Here is a 17,408-nt window from a genome sequence, read left to right on the forward strand (position 1 = left end):
TTCAGATAAAGATGATTTAATGCACAATTTTAATAAAGTTTAAAGGTTACAATAGGCAGGCACCCATTTTATTATATAGTTTACACATAATTGCAATGCAAAACAGCTTTCCAAAAGTCAATTGCTTTGAATTATTTAAGTTCACAAAACAAAACAATATTGCTTTTCCAAACATAATACAAGGAAATACAAAAACAATAATTCCAATTTGTTTAGGAAAAATAATTTGGTTCTTCAACATTTCAAGTTATTGTATAACCCAATGTACTTACAGTACAAATTTATTATATCCCACTGAATTCACTGAGACTTATTCCTAGAAAGATTTATAGAGGAATGAAGCATTTTTCACAAATTCTTCTCAAATGACTGGGTGCAAATTTCATTCACATATATACAGAGAGGATGATTCCTTTCTCAAAACTCCCTTTATTCCATACAAGATATTTTGCTTCCAGTTGCTATCAGAGTGCTTCAAAGACCAAGAGGTACCACAATGTGATTACAAACAGATTAACAAACCATCCACATAGAACAATCTCTCACATTATTTTGGCTATTTCTCCTACCCACTCCATCTGTTCTGATTTTCTCAAGAGTTACTTAAAACAGTAAATAGATCCAACTCTTTGGAGTAACAAAACCCAAGTAAAGTGCTTGCTATTTATTTTGGAATCCCCTTAAAAGTGTAGCTGTTGGGCATGTGGTTTTGTACAGCAGGTGATATAATTAATTGGACCTATGAGAAAAAGGCATGAAATCACATCAGCTGTGGCGATATAGTTCCAAACAAACACTTACACCTCTCAGTTCTTAAAGGCTCCATATTTACTGGCTTTAGCAATGAATTCCTTTAGCAGAGAACCATCCATTTGCCAGAAGGCAGCTGTCTGGGTGACTTCAGTCAAGTGATTGATACAAAACTTAAAGCAAAATTCTTCTAAATCCTAGATAGAAAACAAAAAAACCCTTTAAACTTATTCAAAACAAGTTTTAAAACATCCAATATTACCAGTGCTGAAGAAAGTATTAACAACATACACAACTTTTGTTATTTTCAACTAGATCATTCTGCCACTTGTTTTAGCCACAATAGAAAAAGGAAATATTTTCATTTTACCCATCTTAAAATCTTTTTCCATGTAGGTGGAAACACAATTTGAAGTAGGTATAAATAGGTATAGTAGCTTTAAGTGATCATTTTTAAGTACTTTATTTTCAGGTTCTATTACATTATCTTTCAATTACAAACTACTTCAAGGTGGACTATCTGGATTGAAAAAAACCTTATCAACAAACAAGTAATGTATTTGGGATTAAAGAGAGAATAAAATTATGATGGGACATTTTTTTTATATTCTTAATGCAGCAGAAAAACCACCTTTTAAATAGATAAATCATCCCTAAAACTTCACATATTTTCTCTCATGACACACTTGGAACAATCTGCCATAACACTGGAAATAATTCTTGGGCAGATGTGTCTGTTCTATCACCTTCTCTTCATTTTCACCACTAAAATGCCTATTATTTGATAATACATGAAGATAATTGTGATGGCCTCCAATGATGGTTTACTATGTATATAACACATTGTACTTTGGCAATGAGATGCACCCACATCTCCCAGGATATCGTGGAGTGAGCCTTGCAAAAGAGTTTTGTCACTCATTGGGGGTACACAGCATGAGCTGAATTACATCATAGGCTCTTATGTAACCTTACATTATGTAAACAGGACTGCATTCCACAGAGCCCAAGACTCAACCCCTTAGTCTTGAATAATACTATTGCTCCTGAGGTAAAGTCCAACTGGTCAGAAAGTAGTAATATGGCTAGACACTAAGTTGAGTCTCAAATGCTAAATCATGTGTCTGACTTCATATCACCTGGCAGTTCACAGAATGCAAACTGATGAAGATACAAAATTGCCAACAAACCCATTTTTGTCATTCTAATACATTTTGTTACTCATTTCTATCACCCAAGATGACTCTCCAAGTATGTCTTCATATATTCACCTCAAGACATCACCCAAACACTCCCAGGGTAGTACTCTAATTTCCCACCAGTATTCATCCAGTATATATGCATACAGAGATACACCTTCTTCTGACTTTCGCCTCCCCTCTTAAAAGCCATGTTGTGCCTGGGCTGCTTCACTGCTTCCTTAGCAATTCCCAAGGTGCACTGGAGAGGGAAGACTTTAGGGGGCAGCTAATTACCTCTGCATCATAGCGCACTGCTGCAGAGAGCAGTGAGAAAGCATTCTCCACTGTGATTCCTCTTTTGATGAGATGCTGGCACAGTTTTTTCAGTCGGTTTTCACAGTATGATGTAGCTAAATCCAGAAGCCCTGAAATTAAGATTTTAATTAAATTAAGCAGAATCTTATGCACATTGATCATACAGTATAAAAAGGTACATTGAAAATGTAGTCTTTACACATCTTAGGAGGCAGATTTCACCAGAGAAGGCTGATAAACAGAGACAGGCATATACAGTCCACTGTCCCTTTTCACCCGGCTCCAGCAGCTTAATGGAAGGTGGACTGAAGAGGCCTGGCTGATGGTATGTTCTTTTGATCTCTTCCCATTAACTGCTTTGTGCCAGGATGTGGACAGCTCCTACAAGTAATGCACTGAATACAGTCATCTAATGTGCAAAAGCCTGTGAGTTTAATTCCCAGCAGAAGGCCTGAACCCATAAAAGAAACCAGCCTTCTTGTAGTTCCTGGGGTACAACGGAACCTAATATCTAATCAGCAAGGTACAGACACAAATTCAACAAAATAATGACACGTATATATTCACCATTTAAAGAGATGCCATTTTTAACCTAGCATATTCCAGAACCTAGATCGGTTTGTTTGAACATTCTTCCCCCATCAGTTCACCATAGAACAGAACTGCAAACTGAAAAGGCAAGATACAGAGGCACCAAGAGTTGCTAACATCTGTGGTAAGATGATACCATCTCCCTCTCCCACTAAAAAGTGAAAACAAAAATTTATCCCTGGATACTTAATTTCCCAACATAATTTTGCCAAAGATTCCACTGCTACCTATAGCATCTTCAGGTGGCAAGTCAACATTGTCGGTGTATAAGTACTCAAGAAAAGCACGATACACTGGATAGGAAAACTGATCTACGTCTATCACTTCCTTCTCGTCTTCATTCCAATAGGACTGGAACATAGTACGGAAGTGCTCACATCTGCAAGAAAAAACACTGATAAACTTCCTCCAAATTTTGCACATTACATCAAGAACAGAAGAAATAAAAGCTTAGCAATGGAAGTTCAGTCCCAACTGTGATTATAAGTCGAAGACTACCTGTATACCACAAAAGAAGTGTCGGCATCTTATAGACTAAAAGTGATAGCTTAAACTTCCAAAATATCTTTTTTTCTGTGGCCTCCGAGTATGGTTGTTTGCTTGCAGACATTTCATTACCCAACTAGGTAACATCATCAGTGCAGGTGATTTGTTTATATACAGTAGCTTGCTCTGTTAGTTTTGATGGGGATGTGATTTTCTCCCTAGTAGTTCTCCAATTAAAATATTGTTTTTGTTTTGCTTGATGATAATCCCAGTGTTAGCTGCTGGGGAGGATGTGTCTTTGACTTTTTGTTTCCTTCTTAGCTTATTGTCTCTTTTGAATGGTGTATACAGTATGGTTTATTTTTATTTGTCTATTGATGGCTGATTTGTCTGAATGCCAAGCTTCCAGAAATTCCTTAGTGTTTTTGGATTTAGCTTGGTCTACCTTTAACTTTTTTCTACATACTGATTTTTCAATCAGCCTAAATTTTGATTTTTATTAATATTAATTTGGGTCAGCTATTCAGTATTAAATTTCACATCTCTTTTAAAAATACCAGTTCAATCATATTCACAATAGTTAACATCGTGATTCTTCCTAATAGCTATAATTAAAGCCATATTTTTATTGAGTATAACTATAGCCTCAAAATGAAAGATTATCCGATGCTTTTAATTTTAATCAAATTTAAAGTACCTATTGGAAGTATTAATCTGTTCTTAATCTTATTCCAACATCTGTCACATATTAGGCAATTAAAAAGAATGTAAAAATGGCAAGTTCATTAAAGATGCATAACAAAATACAGTAGCTAAATTAGTAAGATGGTCTAGGCATTTCTTAACCATCTGGATGATTAATTATAAACATTACCTGATTTTTAAAACGGCTTTATGCACATAAATGAATTTTCCATCCACTCTAAACTTTAGATCTGATGTTTCAGGGCTATCAAATTCTCTCTTCAGAGACTCTGTCACTGTTAAAAATTCCTCATGCTCTGTAAAAACAATTATAAAACCAAAAGAACGTAAGAGTCAATTCATGCCAGGATTCAACAATTTCACACACAAAAGTTTTTGTTATCTTTATAAGAGCATTCCTGTATTGTATCCCATAAAGGTAAAAACTGATAAAGGATCCAAAACTATATATAGTTTTCATCAACACACTACTTCATTTAGATTTATAATGGAAATATGATGATATCAACCTTATCAAAAAATTGTGTTCCATGTAACTGGGCAGATCTGAAATAATAAAACAAGTCTGATTCTAGAAGGGAGTCCTTAAAAACAGAATAATTAGGCACCTTAAATTTTAACACAACCAATACAGTTTAATATTTGGGGTACTATGGTTCCCATCAGATGCCATGATTCTTTTTTAAAAAAAACTATCAGTATTTTGGTATTTAGGTAGGTAAATCAGATTTGTCATAAATTACACCATTCTCCCTACACTTCCAACTGCCTGTATAGGAACAAGCAGCAGCATGTGAAAAGCCCTTTGATTCTTTCACAATGCTTTAGTTCCAATTTTTTATAAAAGTCATAACTTTAATTTTATGGCGAGTTAAATTCACTATATTCCAGCTCCACAAACAGGATAATTTGATGAGTATTCTGTGAACATTATTTCCTGATCACAAAATGTATAAAACCTCAAAAACACAAAAATATTATATGCAATATACCTGCATATAAATTCAGGCAAGTTATAGGCATTTCCCACATCTGTCCAAGAACACTCAAAATGGTTCTAGGAGTGAGGATTGTGTAGGAAAGGTGCTACTGAAAGCCAAAACCGTGAGTATTAATACTACTTTTATTGCAAGATCACAGCCTTTTGCAACTCTGAAAGCACTTCCCTTCTCCCCAGCCTTTATATATTGGAGAAGAAGGGAGGGTCAATTGTGAGGTGCTTTCTCAAACTCCATTCTTCGTTGAGGCTCAGATTTTATTTAAAAAAACTGTCTAGAGACTGCAGCTCTTCCTCTTTTCTCTCAAAGTTATTGTCACAGGCCATTACAGACCTCTCCCACACAACCATCCATGACTATGAGAAATTTTCACTTCTGCACCTGATATTAAGTGAAACTACTCTCACCTACGGAGAGGAGACGCCACATCACAGCAGGAGTGGAAAAGCAAGCAAATACATCATCTGTGCAGGAAAAGTGAGTAACATGGGGCAGGACCACTGACTGCCCCCGACACTGGCCCCACATGTACACTAAGCCACTCTGTGTCTTGGCAGCAGATGTGTGAGTAGAATGGCAAGCAGCAATCTCCACGACCCTACGCAAGGACAAAAGCAAACCCACAAGTATTCAGTTGCAGAGATGTCACATTTGTCCTGTTGTTGTTATGCTGGCCGATCATTTGGTGGCTGATTTTACTTTCACTATCATTTTGTTCCAAAACTCAGTATAGTCTTGAAGGTTAGTTACCTCCCACAGATAATATACTTACTGAGTAAAGAAAATGAAGATGAAAATGTACAACAAATATTAAAATAAAGCAGAATAGAACAGACTAGAATGTGTAACTGAACTGTGAGGTCTTGTACATGGGAATGTACAGTTCTGTGTCTAATAATACAAAAAAGATGCTGTGACGCTAGAAAGTATACAGAGAAGAACAACACAGATGATAAGGGGTCTGGAGGCTGAACTAATTAACAGTTAAGGGCACTATGTTTAGCCTAACAAACGGAAGGTTTGTTTGTCTTCCAGTACTTCCAGTCACAGAAAAGAGGAGAGTCAACTTATTTTCCAAAGCACCTGATAAGAGAAGAAGCAGCGGGAGACGCTCATTAAGAGAATTCAAACCTGGAACTAATGTCAAACTTTCTGGTAGTGAGAACAGTTTGTGGATGCTTCATCATTTTTCAAAAGAAGATAGGACACCCATTTGACTTGGATGGTATAATGCTCCTGCCTTGGGCATGGGGTTGAACTAGAAGACCTCCAAGGTCCCTTCCAGCCCTATGATTCTATATTGTGAAGAACTCAGTTAAGGACCTCCCTTTCCTTCACCATCTTAATCCTTTCCTCTTCAGATTCAGAGAACAAGTTTTTTCCTAAATGTGTGTGCTAATGTTTGTGCTTACAAACAACCCATAAACAGTCACTCAATCGAGTTGGGCAGCTATGGAAATTGAATAAATAAAAAACCCACAAATTTTCTTTATATGTTTCAGATTAAAAAAAATATTTCCCCATCCAGCTATCTACAATTTATTTAAGCAACTGGTGGGTGATGGTAAGGATTGTGGCTCCATATATCTTTGGACATGTGGGGTATAAAATAAGTAACTAAGGGGCCCTCGCTTCATTGCACTTGCCAACTTTATCTTTTATTGATTTGATGGCAATTTGTTTGACTTTTGTGAGTCTCCCAGGGTCACCCAAGAAGCCCAGGACAGCTGATAAATAACTTTGGAGATAAACTGTTTCTCAGGGTTCAAGTTTTTCTCACAAGAAAAAAAGAAGCTGGTGAGAAAGATTTGAAGAGTGGGGAATTCTAGGTGATTCTAGGCACTCTGAAGCGTTGAAGGTCTGTCCTGTCCAGATGATCCAGGGACAACACTCTTGAAATATCCCTGGGTGGCCCCTAGCTACAGTCCAGAGAGGATGGAAGTTGGCTGCAAGGGAGAGACAGCCTAAGGGGCAAAGGAAATCAGGTGCCGGCAGCCCAAGAGAAATTGCCTGCTGGCATAATTAAAATCTAGCTCAACTCTATGCAGAAAGAAGATTGTAGGAAAAAACTAACTACATTCCATGAAAAAAACTTGTTTCTTTAAATACACAGGCACAATTAATGATAAATCACTGTCACGTTCCTATTCCTATTTAGCTGAAGCAGAGAAGGTAGGTAGGTGTGGGTGGAAGATTTTATGCATGAACTCCCTTAACAAAATATTGCATAAATTGTTTTACAGGCATGAAAACAAAACTAAGAAACTTGCCTTCCTTTGTATTACATGTTTGATTATTCCCCCTGAACCCAAAGCCTTCATTAACAAATTGCATGTACCAATCTGTTTTCCAAAGCCATGGAGTTAGCTGATAGAACAACCCTATTCCCAGCTCACCAAGCGTTGGCTGCAGTGGCATTTACCTCTCCTTTTCCATCATGATTTGCACTGGGCTGAGATGGTTGCTTTTGTTGCCAGTCCCCAACTGCCCATAAGTATTTGCTCCCCAGGCATACAGTAAACCCTCATCTGTTAGTGCTAGCGTGTGTGCATAGCCACAGACAATCTGCAAATAAGTTTGTAAAGAAGGCAGGAGTTAGTATACAAACCACTCCAGGATAGCAGTGAAAGGAGTTTATTCACTGAAGCATCATACAAGCTGCATGCTTGATGTGCTAGAAGAGAAACCCTTATAGGAGGCACAACAGTTATTATTAAGAGTTTTGTACCATACTTAGGTATCAGTAAGCTAGTCTCTAAAAGCACACTTCCACAATTATCAGTGGGAAACAATGACCTCTAGCAAACACAGCATCTTTCTGCTCTTCATGAAATAAGCTCAATCTTTTCCAGGCTCCCAGATGAGACTGAAAAAGGATAATTAGAGTCACCTTCATTTTAATGGGTGGATTCCATTAGGTAGCAGCTTCCTTTTACAATCTCAAAATCTGGAAAATGTGGGCTGCTTTAATGAAGAGCAGAGATGAGGCATTCACAGGAGCTCTGCAACACTTGCAGGTAGTTCTTGATTTAGAACTGCAGTTAAATGATCATTCAAAGTTACAATGAACTTGAAAAAAGTTAGTTGCAACCCATCCATGAAGTTATGGCGGCTGCTGCTGCTGCACCACCCTTGCAGTCATATGTTTGCATTTTGGGTGCTTGGCAGCTGGTTTGCATTTATAGCTGTTTGCAGCATCCTGCAGTCATGTGATCCCATTTTGCAACATTTTTATCATTTTCCAGCAAAGATGCCATTGGATAAGCTGGATTTGAACTTATGACTGTGTGAAGCAGTAACTCGCTTAACATCGTAAAAAGTTGTATAGTTGAGTTTGGTCATCTGGTAACTCAATTTACAACTGCAATGACTTACGACCAACATACCTGGCTCAATTGTAAGTTGAGGACTACCTGTACCCTTAATTGTTCCTGCTAGTGCCTGTTATTACTAAAGCCAAGACAATCAAACATGCTGGAAAAGCTGAAACACACAAAATATTCAAGAATGTGTACACTGAATGCCTGCACCACAGCTCTGATTTTTGTACTTCAGATACTACATGTTGTACATTATGCAGATTCCAAATGCCTTGAACAGCAGTTACGCTGCCAGGCAACAGCACAGACCAATCAATGCTGCGTTTTTGTCACAAATGGCATACTTAAGCCGTAGAAATTCATCAGAGCCATCCATAATGAACAAAAGAGAAGGACAAGATTTCTTCTAGAGTATTATGGGCAAAAGATAAAGGCCAAGGGACTAACACTGATTTGGCTACACCTGATTTTGTTCAAGCTTTCAGGAAACTTTTCATTTGCTCTAAATATCCCAAGATCATTCTCCAGGATCATCTAAGAATGTAGCTGTCTGCACGGTTTAAAAACAAAACATTTAATGTGCATCACTTCCTATCCACTTATTAAAAATACGGAACTGGAAGAGATTAGTGGGGTAGAGGTTACCCTGCTCTTTTCTCCTTAATGAATCTTCCCAAGATTAGGGACAATATCCCAACAATAATTCAAGATACAGAAAACAAAAATCTCTATACTCACCTGCATTACACACACCCCTTGAAGCGCTGCCACTCGGCATGGAGTTAACTGATTGCCATTATTTCCCAGACCCAGTTGTCCATTGCCATTGTAACCCCAGCCATAGACCTGGAGTGAGAAGAAGGTTAATTAACCATTTACATTATTTGTATCCAGAGCTCCTGTTCTGGGAGAATAGAATAGAGCTGGAAGGGACCTTGGAGGTCTTCTAGTCCAGCCCCCTGCTCAAGCAGGAGAACCTACACTGTTTCAGACAGGTGATTGTCGTCTCTGCTTAAAAATCTCGTGATGGAGCACCCACGATTTCTGGGGGTAAGCTGTTACATTGGTTGATTGTCCTCACTGTCAGGAAGTTTCTCCTTAATTCAGGGTTGCTTCTCTCTTTGTTCAGTTTCCAACCATTGTTTCTCGTCCTTCCCTCTGGTGCTTTGGTGAATAATGTGACCCCCTCTTCTTTGTGGCAGCCCCTCAAATGCTGGAATACTGCTATCATGTCTCCCCTATGACTTCTTTTCTTTAGACTACTAGCCAAACCCAAGTTCCACAGCCCTTCTTCGTATGTTTTGGTCTCCAGGCCTTTGATCATCTCAGTTGCTCTTCTCTGAATATTTTCCAAACTCTCAACATCTTTTTTGTGATATGGTGACCAAAATTGGCTGCAGTATTCCAGGTGTGGTCTTACTAGGGTTTTATAAAGCGGTACTAATACTGTGCATGATCTTGATTCTATGCCTCTGCTTATACAACCCAGGATTGTATTAGCTTTTTTGGTTGCTGCTGCGCACTGCTGGCTCATAGTCAAGTGATCGTCCACTAGGACTCCAAGGTCCCTCTCACAGTTACTGTTTTTGAGCCAGGTCTCATCAAATCTGTATTTCTACCTTTGGTTCTTCCTGCTTAAATGTAAGACTTTGCTTTTCTCCACACTGAAACTTATTTTGTTGGATAGGGCCCATTGTTCATGTTTGTCAAGATCTTTTTGGATCCTGAGTTTGTCTTCTGGGGTGTTGGCTACTCCTGTCAGTTTGGTGTCATCTGCAAGTTTGATGAGTTCCCCTTCAATTCCCTCATCTAAGTTGTTGATGAAGGTATTGAAGAGTAGTGGGCCTCAGATGGAACTTTGTGGTACCTCACTGCTTACTTCTCTCCATGTTGATGTAGTGCCATTGAGGACTACTTGTTGAGTACAGTTTGTCATCCAGCTACAGATCCATCTGGTGGTGATGTTGTCTATTCCACCTTTTCCTAGCTTACCAAGGAATAGGTTATGGTCTACTTTATCAAATGCCTTACTGAAATCTAAGTACACTACTGCGTTTCTCTGGTGTACTAGTATAGTCACTTTATCGAAGAATGAGATAAGATTGGTTTGGCATGATCTGTTTTTAACAAACGTGTGCTGGCTACTAGTTATGACTTTGTTTGGTTCTAGTTGTTCACAGATCTGTTTTTTGATTATCTTTTCTAGGATCTTCCCAGGTATTGATGTTAGACTGATTGCTCTGTAGTTTCCTGAGTCCGTTTCCCCCCCCCCTTTTTGAAGATGGGGACCACATCAGCCCTTTTCCAATCCTCAGGTACTTCCCCGGTGCTCCAGGATTCATGAAAGAAGTGATAAACTAGCAGAAGTTCAAAAACTTTGAAGTATAATGCACTGAAAGAAACCTGATTTTAAAGCAAAGTGTTGTACTATTTCCTTTCTCATTTCCTATGTTCCTAAATACTCTATTATTTCAGAGGAGAAATCTTGATTTTATATTTTTTACAAGGGCAGAAAATGTTTCCCATATTTTACAGGTTATTTTTGGGTGGTGTAGAAGATTTCCTATGAAACAGAAGGATTGGATCAATGCTACTCTCCATTGTGGAAGATAAGCAGGTGTTAATAATATGATCTGCTGTCTATTTGCACATATGAGAGAAATATTTTATACCTATGGTTATAAAAGGTTATTGTACTTCAGAAGTGACTGTGCTTTTTACGCAATCGCCCCTGTTTCTGAACCTTTTATCTGTGTCACTACTAGTAACAATTAAAATAAAGAGAATTAGCACAGCTTCCTAGTTCAACACATCCAGAGGGGAGGATGAATACTTGCATGTTAGAGACAATACTTCACTTAAGATACCTGGAAGGAAGACAAACTGCTATTGACAAGAAATGTCATTGGGCTGTCTCTAGGTGTTGTACTCTACCGACAGTGCCTTACATAAAGTATCTTAGGCAGTAGATCAGCTGGCTAAGTTACGACTCAAGAAGATGGTACGCAGCTTTCAGCCAGTTCCAGCTTGTCCACTATCATTCTGGAAGTTTCTGACAAACTGAAGGAACACAGACAGGACTATTTCCTTTTCATCTGTAACTGAGTATATTGCCGGTAAAACCTGTTGGCATTCACACAAGTTTGATCTTATTGTCACTGAATCCTAGATCTGGTAGCAGCACTTCTTAAATGGAAATTGAAATAAACAAGGCCTGTACTACTTGGAAAACAGCCCTGGGATTTTTGGATAATAAAATTATAGAGCAAAGAATGATAACAGATGTAAGTCAAAAGGCCTCACAGACTGAAGACTAGCCATCTTCTCCCAGATATTACCAAGGTTGCAGAATTTCAGAGAATTTCTCTGAATTGCCCATATCTACCTCTGAAACTATTTTAATTGGACGTGTGTTTAAAGAGAACAAAAAGGTAAGGAATCAAGCCAGTCTCCAGACGAGCAAGATCAACATTTGTTTTCATTCTGCAGCTCCTTAGTATATCTCCCTGTATCACTCATTTCTATTTTATTTTTGGATTCACTTCAAATGTACTATGCCTTCTCACACAATTGGCTGAAATTCAAGGCTTTGAGACAGAAGATTTTCTCACTGAACAGAGATAGACATTTGATGCTTTAAAACGTCATAAATTTTTAAAGCAATCTTTGTATTTTATTTGAAAAATATAATCTTTTTAAGCATTTTTTCCCCAAATTTAATTTGAAAAATTTGGAAGGTTTACGTAATTCAAAAATTCTGTGCCAGTTCATATCTTCCAGAGAATTTTAAAGGATGCAAAGGACAGAAATTGACTGAAAATTGCTCCCCACTTCATATATGCCATTTTCACTGCCACCAGACAATCCTCCAGAATTATCATCAGAAATAGGCTCGAGTGAGGAAAACAACCTTGTGCAACAAAGTGAAATGTAATCTGACCTGCGGAACAAGTAGATGAGGGATTTTTTCTTAGAAAAAAATTAACAAGACTTTGTTGTACGTTTTCAATGAAAGGCTTATACAGGAGCACTTCTGTCTGCAGAATCAAAGACAAATGCAGAAGGCCACCAGATGCTTACCTCCCCATTATCTATCACCACAACAGAAGAAGTCTGACCGCAGGCAATGCTTACTGCTACCTTAGCCTGTAAACAATTGGAGACTCTGCGAGGAGTTGGCTGATTTGCAGTTGATCCTGACCCAACTTGTCCACAGTTGTTATAGCCCCAGGCATATACCTTTTAATAAAGGACAAAGAGGGAGAGACACCAAGAAAGCATACCACAAACCTTACTACATGAGCAGAAACATTTTCCCAAAGCATACATTGTTTAACAGTGCAGGTACCAAAGTAATTCATTTTACAAGCCACAGACAAGTAGCATGGCCATTTATGATATACTTCAAAATACTGATGTGATTATTATTCTAATTGCTGGCAACACGAAGCCATTGATATGGGAGTCTCTTCTAACACTTGGCTAATGAAAGAGTATACATATTACCTTGTAGCATATAATGCTTCTAGGCAAATCTTCAGTTAGAAAGCAAACATTTTTCTGCAGGAAATTAGGGACCCAATCAAGAGGGATCCCATTTGGAATCAATGCCTGCTACTACTTTTTCCCCAAAGACAGAAACTTTGAATACAGTTTTACATGTTAAATGTTCATTCCCTGGATGAAGGAATGGCCCAGATTCACTGGATAAAGGAAAAGGCAGACATCAGGTTTGAATTGTTTGCCTTCCTCCAACATCAGACTGCATTCACTGGCAGAGGATGGACAACACAATCTTCCTCCTCTGATTTTACCTGACTTCCCATTCTAAGGTAGGGCCCAGGCATTAGAGATGGGTTGCCTTTATCCACCAAGTCTTTTCTGCATTTTTCAAAAGGAAAAAAATGTATTCTACCTTAAAGAAAGTCCCTAATATGCTTACAGCAACATGAGAGCACATTTTTTTTTCTTCCTAATTCTTCCTCTAACAACAACAAAAGAAAATCTGATAGTACAAGCTTGTGTGCTCATTATTGTTAGATGGTCCAATTCTTATTACTAGAGGAGGAAGAAGACAATAAGAGAACACGCTACACACCACTACGATGAATGAGGAAGGAAGGAAGGAAGGAAGGAAGGAAGGAAGGAAGGAAGGAAGGAAGGAAGGAAGGAAGGTCAACTCAGAAAAACAGCCTTCAACTCATGAACAATGATAAAAGGTAAACTAGCAATAGGATCTATGTATCAAAAATTATCTGCTTGGCAAAAGTTATAGCACTTCCATACTAGGCAATTTCAAAGATTTATATCGGATGTCTTCAAAACTTAACTGTAAACCTTCAAGGCTTGAAATGGAACAATACCCCCTTTGTGCAAAACAACAAACTCTAGTACCTGTCAGGTATGAAATTAAAGAGGCTCAGTCACACAGAAGAGACCCCAATGCTTGACCATGTTATCCCAGAACCAGACACTTTCCTTAAAGGCATACCCACACAATTTAAAGGAGCCAAGTTCCAAATTTCTGCATCATTTTTTCTGAAACTGGCCCTCTTCTTAATAAAACGGGTCTAGTATATCTATACAGTTTATTCTCTCCAGCTGAAAAAATTAGAAATTACAGTATATTATTTCCCAAGCAAAGGGGAAATTCAAGCCTCATTATTTCAAGTTTCATTTTTGAATCAGAATCCTATTGGATCAAAAGAAAATAGGTCACTGTCTCACAGGGCACTGCATCAAGGAAGCCCATGCAATCTCTATTTTTATACATGAAACCTTGTTTTTTTATTGTTGCCACTGAATATTTGCGCAAAATATAAAATCCCCATGAAATCAGGTTGCCAACAGGTAGCTGATTTCCTCTATAAAGATAAGAATGTTTATTGTTAAGATAAAATCTGAAATATTTCACTAAGAGAACACAGATTAATGGTAGTATCAATAGCCTTTCTTCAAGGACAATTTTCAAACATTTACCAAACAAAAGTACATTCTTAACAGCAAAAACCTGAACAGCTAGTTAGAAAAGCAGAACTTACATCTCCATCAGAGGATAATGCAAGAGAATGGTGGGAACCACAAGCTACTTCGGTTACTTTCTTAATGAGCAAATTAGTAGAAATCTGAATAGGCGTCACACCCTGGTTGGTTGTCCCATTCCCAAGCTGACTATATCCATTATGTCCCCAGGCATAAACTTCACCATCTACCCAAGAATAAACAAAAGTAATGACAGTGAAACATGCAATTAGGCAAAATTTGTATACCTACTCAGACAAAACAAGACTGTATTTTATTAGTCACTTTTATTATGCTTGGTCACATAGCCAGTCAGATATGTAGACTAAATTTGGCTTTTTTATCTACCTATTATGATTATTATGGTCATTCCTTTAATAACTTGTTTTATGGGAGGATAAGGCAGTGGTACTAGAGAACTTGAATGAATTGGCATCATTTGACTGGGAAAAAGTTAAACAGCAATTAGCACGCACATTAAACGCACAAACACATTCTTTCCGCAGTGTGAAGAATGTAAATGAGCAATATACTCTCCATTTTAAAGCTTATCACATGCATTTATCCATGTTAAACATTACAGTTATTTTAACCAAGGAACTTCATTATGCAAAGATCTGACTCTCTTGAGAAGTTTATAATACTGCAAAAAATGGAAAGAAAGAAGAAAGAGGATGACCAGAAGCAAGATGGATGGTTGAACTTAGTTGCAACGACAATGGGTGCATGGTTGGAAGATCTGGAGCTAGGTGGGGGACAAATCATCTTACAGGTGGGGGGCAAATCATCTATTGGTTGATAAGAGTTGACAGCAACTTGATGGGATATAATTTATCAATCAACTAAGGGAACTTAAATGAGCATACATTATCCAGCATGATGGTAAATTAAGCTTCCAACAGGCTTTAAGCATGCACCTTCTGTAGTTTTAAAAACCTAACTTCTAAATACTTGTTGACACAAGGAATGTTGTTACACCATATAATATTTTTTTAAAAAATTAAAAAGGAGTGAACATTCAATTTGTGTCTCCTGTGGAGATGTAATTATGCTGCTACCACCCTATGATCCTCAGTCACTGAGAGAAGCTCACCCAAAAAGATGCAGCCCCTGGCTGCAAAAGGTCTGTCCAGCCTAGTTAAGGGCAAGAAAAGTAGCAGATGCAATTCACACCGAGATGACGGGGCCCCAGTGACAGTGGCAGACTCCCTCACTACAAGCCTTTTTGCATGTTCCAGTTCCCTAACTAAGAAACATGTGCTCAGATTTGCTTCTCTAATACTGCTCAGAAAAAGATTCCCACCTTCTGTACTAAGGATCACATGAGGTCCACTTCCATAGCTAAGACTGCAGATCCTCTTTCCACATAAACTTTCAAGTTTTTTTGGTACAATAGTACTCTGATTATCTCCAGTTCCCAGACAATTACTGCAGTTTAGTCCAAATACAAAAACCTGGAAAAAGCAAAAGAGCAAAACCAATGAGCTGACATGGATATGTTCATTTATCGCACATTAAAAAAAAAACAATCTAAATTGACTTTGTGGTATATAACAGATTTGTAATGAAACCAACATTTATAATAAATACGGAATAAGGTATGGATAGAAGATAAATCAGGTTTAAGAGTCTATACATTATTTCAAATTCAGGCAGGCTATTTGGAAGTGTCTTGGGCTTAAAACAGTTTCAAGCTGAAAATGCTTCCAAATGACCAATTGACTTTTTCTCCATTTTACTTTGAATAGTGGTGGATAGATACATAATGACACAAGTGGGTCTGGATATTTATGATCTTCCTATCAAACCCAGGGACCATCAATATTCTATCCCCTCAGAATGAAATGCTTTGTGGACTTCGTTATATATATTAATTCATAAGATTTTAAAGATTACTATACAATTGAAAATAGAGGCTTTGCTTTTGGGACTGATCAATAAACACTTGGGAAAAAGTCATGGAACTTTTTCATACATGATACCTGCAAGGAGATTTATATGCACAAAGGTAGAAAAAAAAGTCATTATCCACAATGGAGGAATGGATGGCGAAGATGGGACTTGCTGAGATGACCAAACTGACAACTTTAATCAGACAAAAGATATTATCTAAGATTAATGCTGACTAGAAATCCCTTATGTTTTTGCGTGAAAATAAAAGTTTTGATGATTAGAAAATAATACAAAAATGTAAGTCATGCTTTAACCATAGAGTAAAAGAGTAACATCTATACTTACAACGGTTATTAAGAAAATCAGACGTTAACTTCTTTATATTTTCTTGCTTGCTTGCTTTTTGCTCCCCCTTTTTCTTTATTCTAAATACAATTAGTCCTCAACTTACAACCATAATGGAGCCTATCCATTACGGTCATAAACCATAATGGTTGTTAAATGAGGTGCCCATGTAATGGCCTTGTTTAACAGTCCCAATCCCTGCTCTTCCCTTTACAGTTATTAAGTGGGACACAAGGTGCCTTGGAGACGGGGGAGGCCTGGGAAACCTAGCACAGGCCCAAGGCCCGCACTGCAGCACCTCCCAAGCCCAGTGGATATTTACAAAAAAAGGGACATCCAATCCCACAATTAATATGCTAAAATAAGATTTCACTGAAATAAATAGACAGCATCAATTCAAGTGGTTGATGTCAAAAGACTCAGCATATATTTCATGTTTTAATATTTAAAGGAGAGACCAGTGGGAATACTAAAGCTATGGAGGGAAGGGCGGAGGAAGAGGAGGAGGAGGAGGAAAACTCTTGCCAATAACTACATGGACAGGCCCATCAGGAATTAAGCTTAGTCTACAGAAAGTATATCTATCTGAAGTCTTGAATGAAAAAATAAAGAGTCGTTCAGTATGTTAAAAAACCCAGTTCTTTGATGGGTTTGTTTAAAGACCAAACCTTCCATCCAAAGTATTTCATTGCTAATAAAAAGCTTTTTAAAAAAGTGTACTAAGATGTCACCTTCTACAGTGTAGCTGCAATATATCTTTAATAGGATCAGTTCAAGATTGGGCATTGTGCGTGGAAAAACAT

At 37.7% G+C, this 17,408-nt stretch overlaps 1 protein-coding gene across 2 annotated transcripts in view; it reads right to left on the reverse strand.

The window, feature by feature from the left end:
• Positions 1-17,408, reverse strand: part of RCBTB1 (RCC1 and BTB domain containing protein 1) — a 28,394-nt gene continuing 10,986 nt past the window's right edge. For both annotated transcript variants that reach the window (XM_081313191.1, XM_081313190.1), the window contains exons 4-13: positions 15,671-15,821; positions 14,388-14,554; positions 12,427-12,585; positions 9,085-9,192; positions 7,449-7,591; positions 5,434-5,624; positions 4,198-4,324; positions 3,065-3,216; positions 2,226-2,356; positions 1-947 (exon numbers count right to left, since the gene is read on the reverse strand). In XM_081313191.1, coding sequence (XP_081169317.1) covers positions 807-947; positions 2,226-2,356; positions 3,065-3,216; positions 4,198-4,324; positions 5,434-5,624; positions 7,449-7,591; positions 9,085-9,192; positions 12,427-12,585; positions 14,388-14,554; positions 15,671-15,821 — 1,470 coding nt within the window. In that variant the 3' untranslated portion in view covers positions 1-806. The remainder of the gene's footprint in view (positions 948-2,225; positions 2,357-3,064; positions 3,217-4,197; positions 4,325-5,433; positions 5,625-7,448; positions 7,592-9,084; positions 9,193-12,426; positions 12,586-14,387; positions 14,555-15,670; positions 15,822-17,408) is intronic.

The sequence above is a fragment of the Vipera berus genome (genome assembly GCF_964194415.1).
Source record: "Vipera berus genome assembly, chromosome: 1".
Classification (NCBI taxonomy): domain Eukaryota; kingdom Metazoa; phylum Chordata; class Lepidosauria; order Squamata; family Viperidae; genus Vipera; species Vipera berus.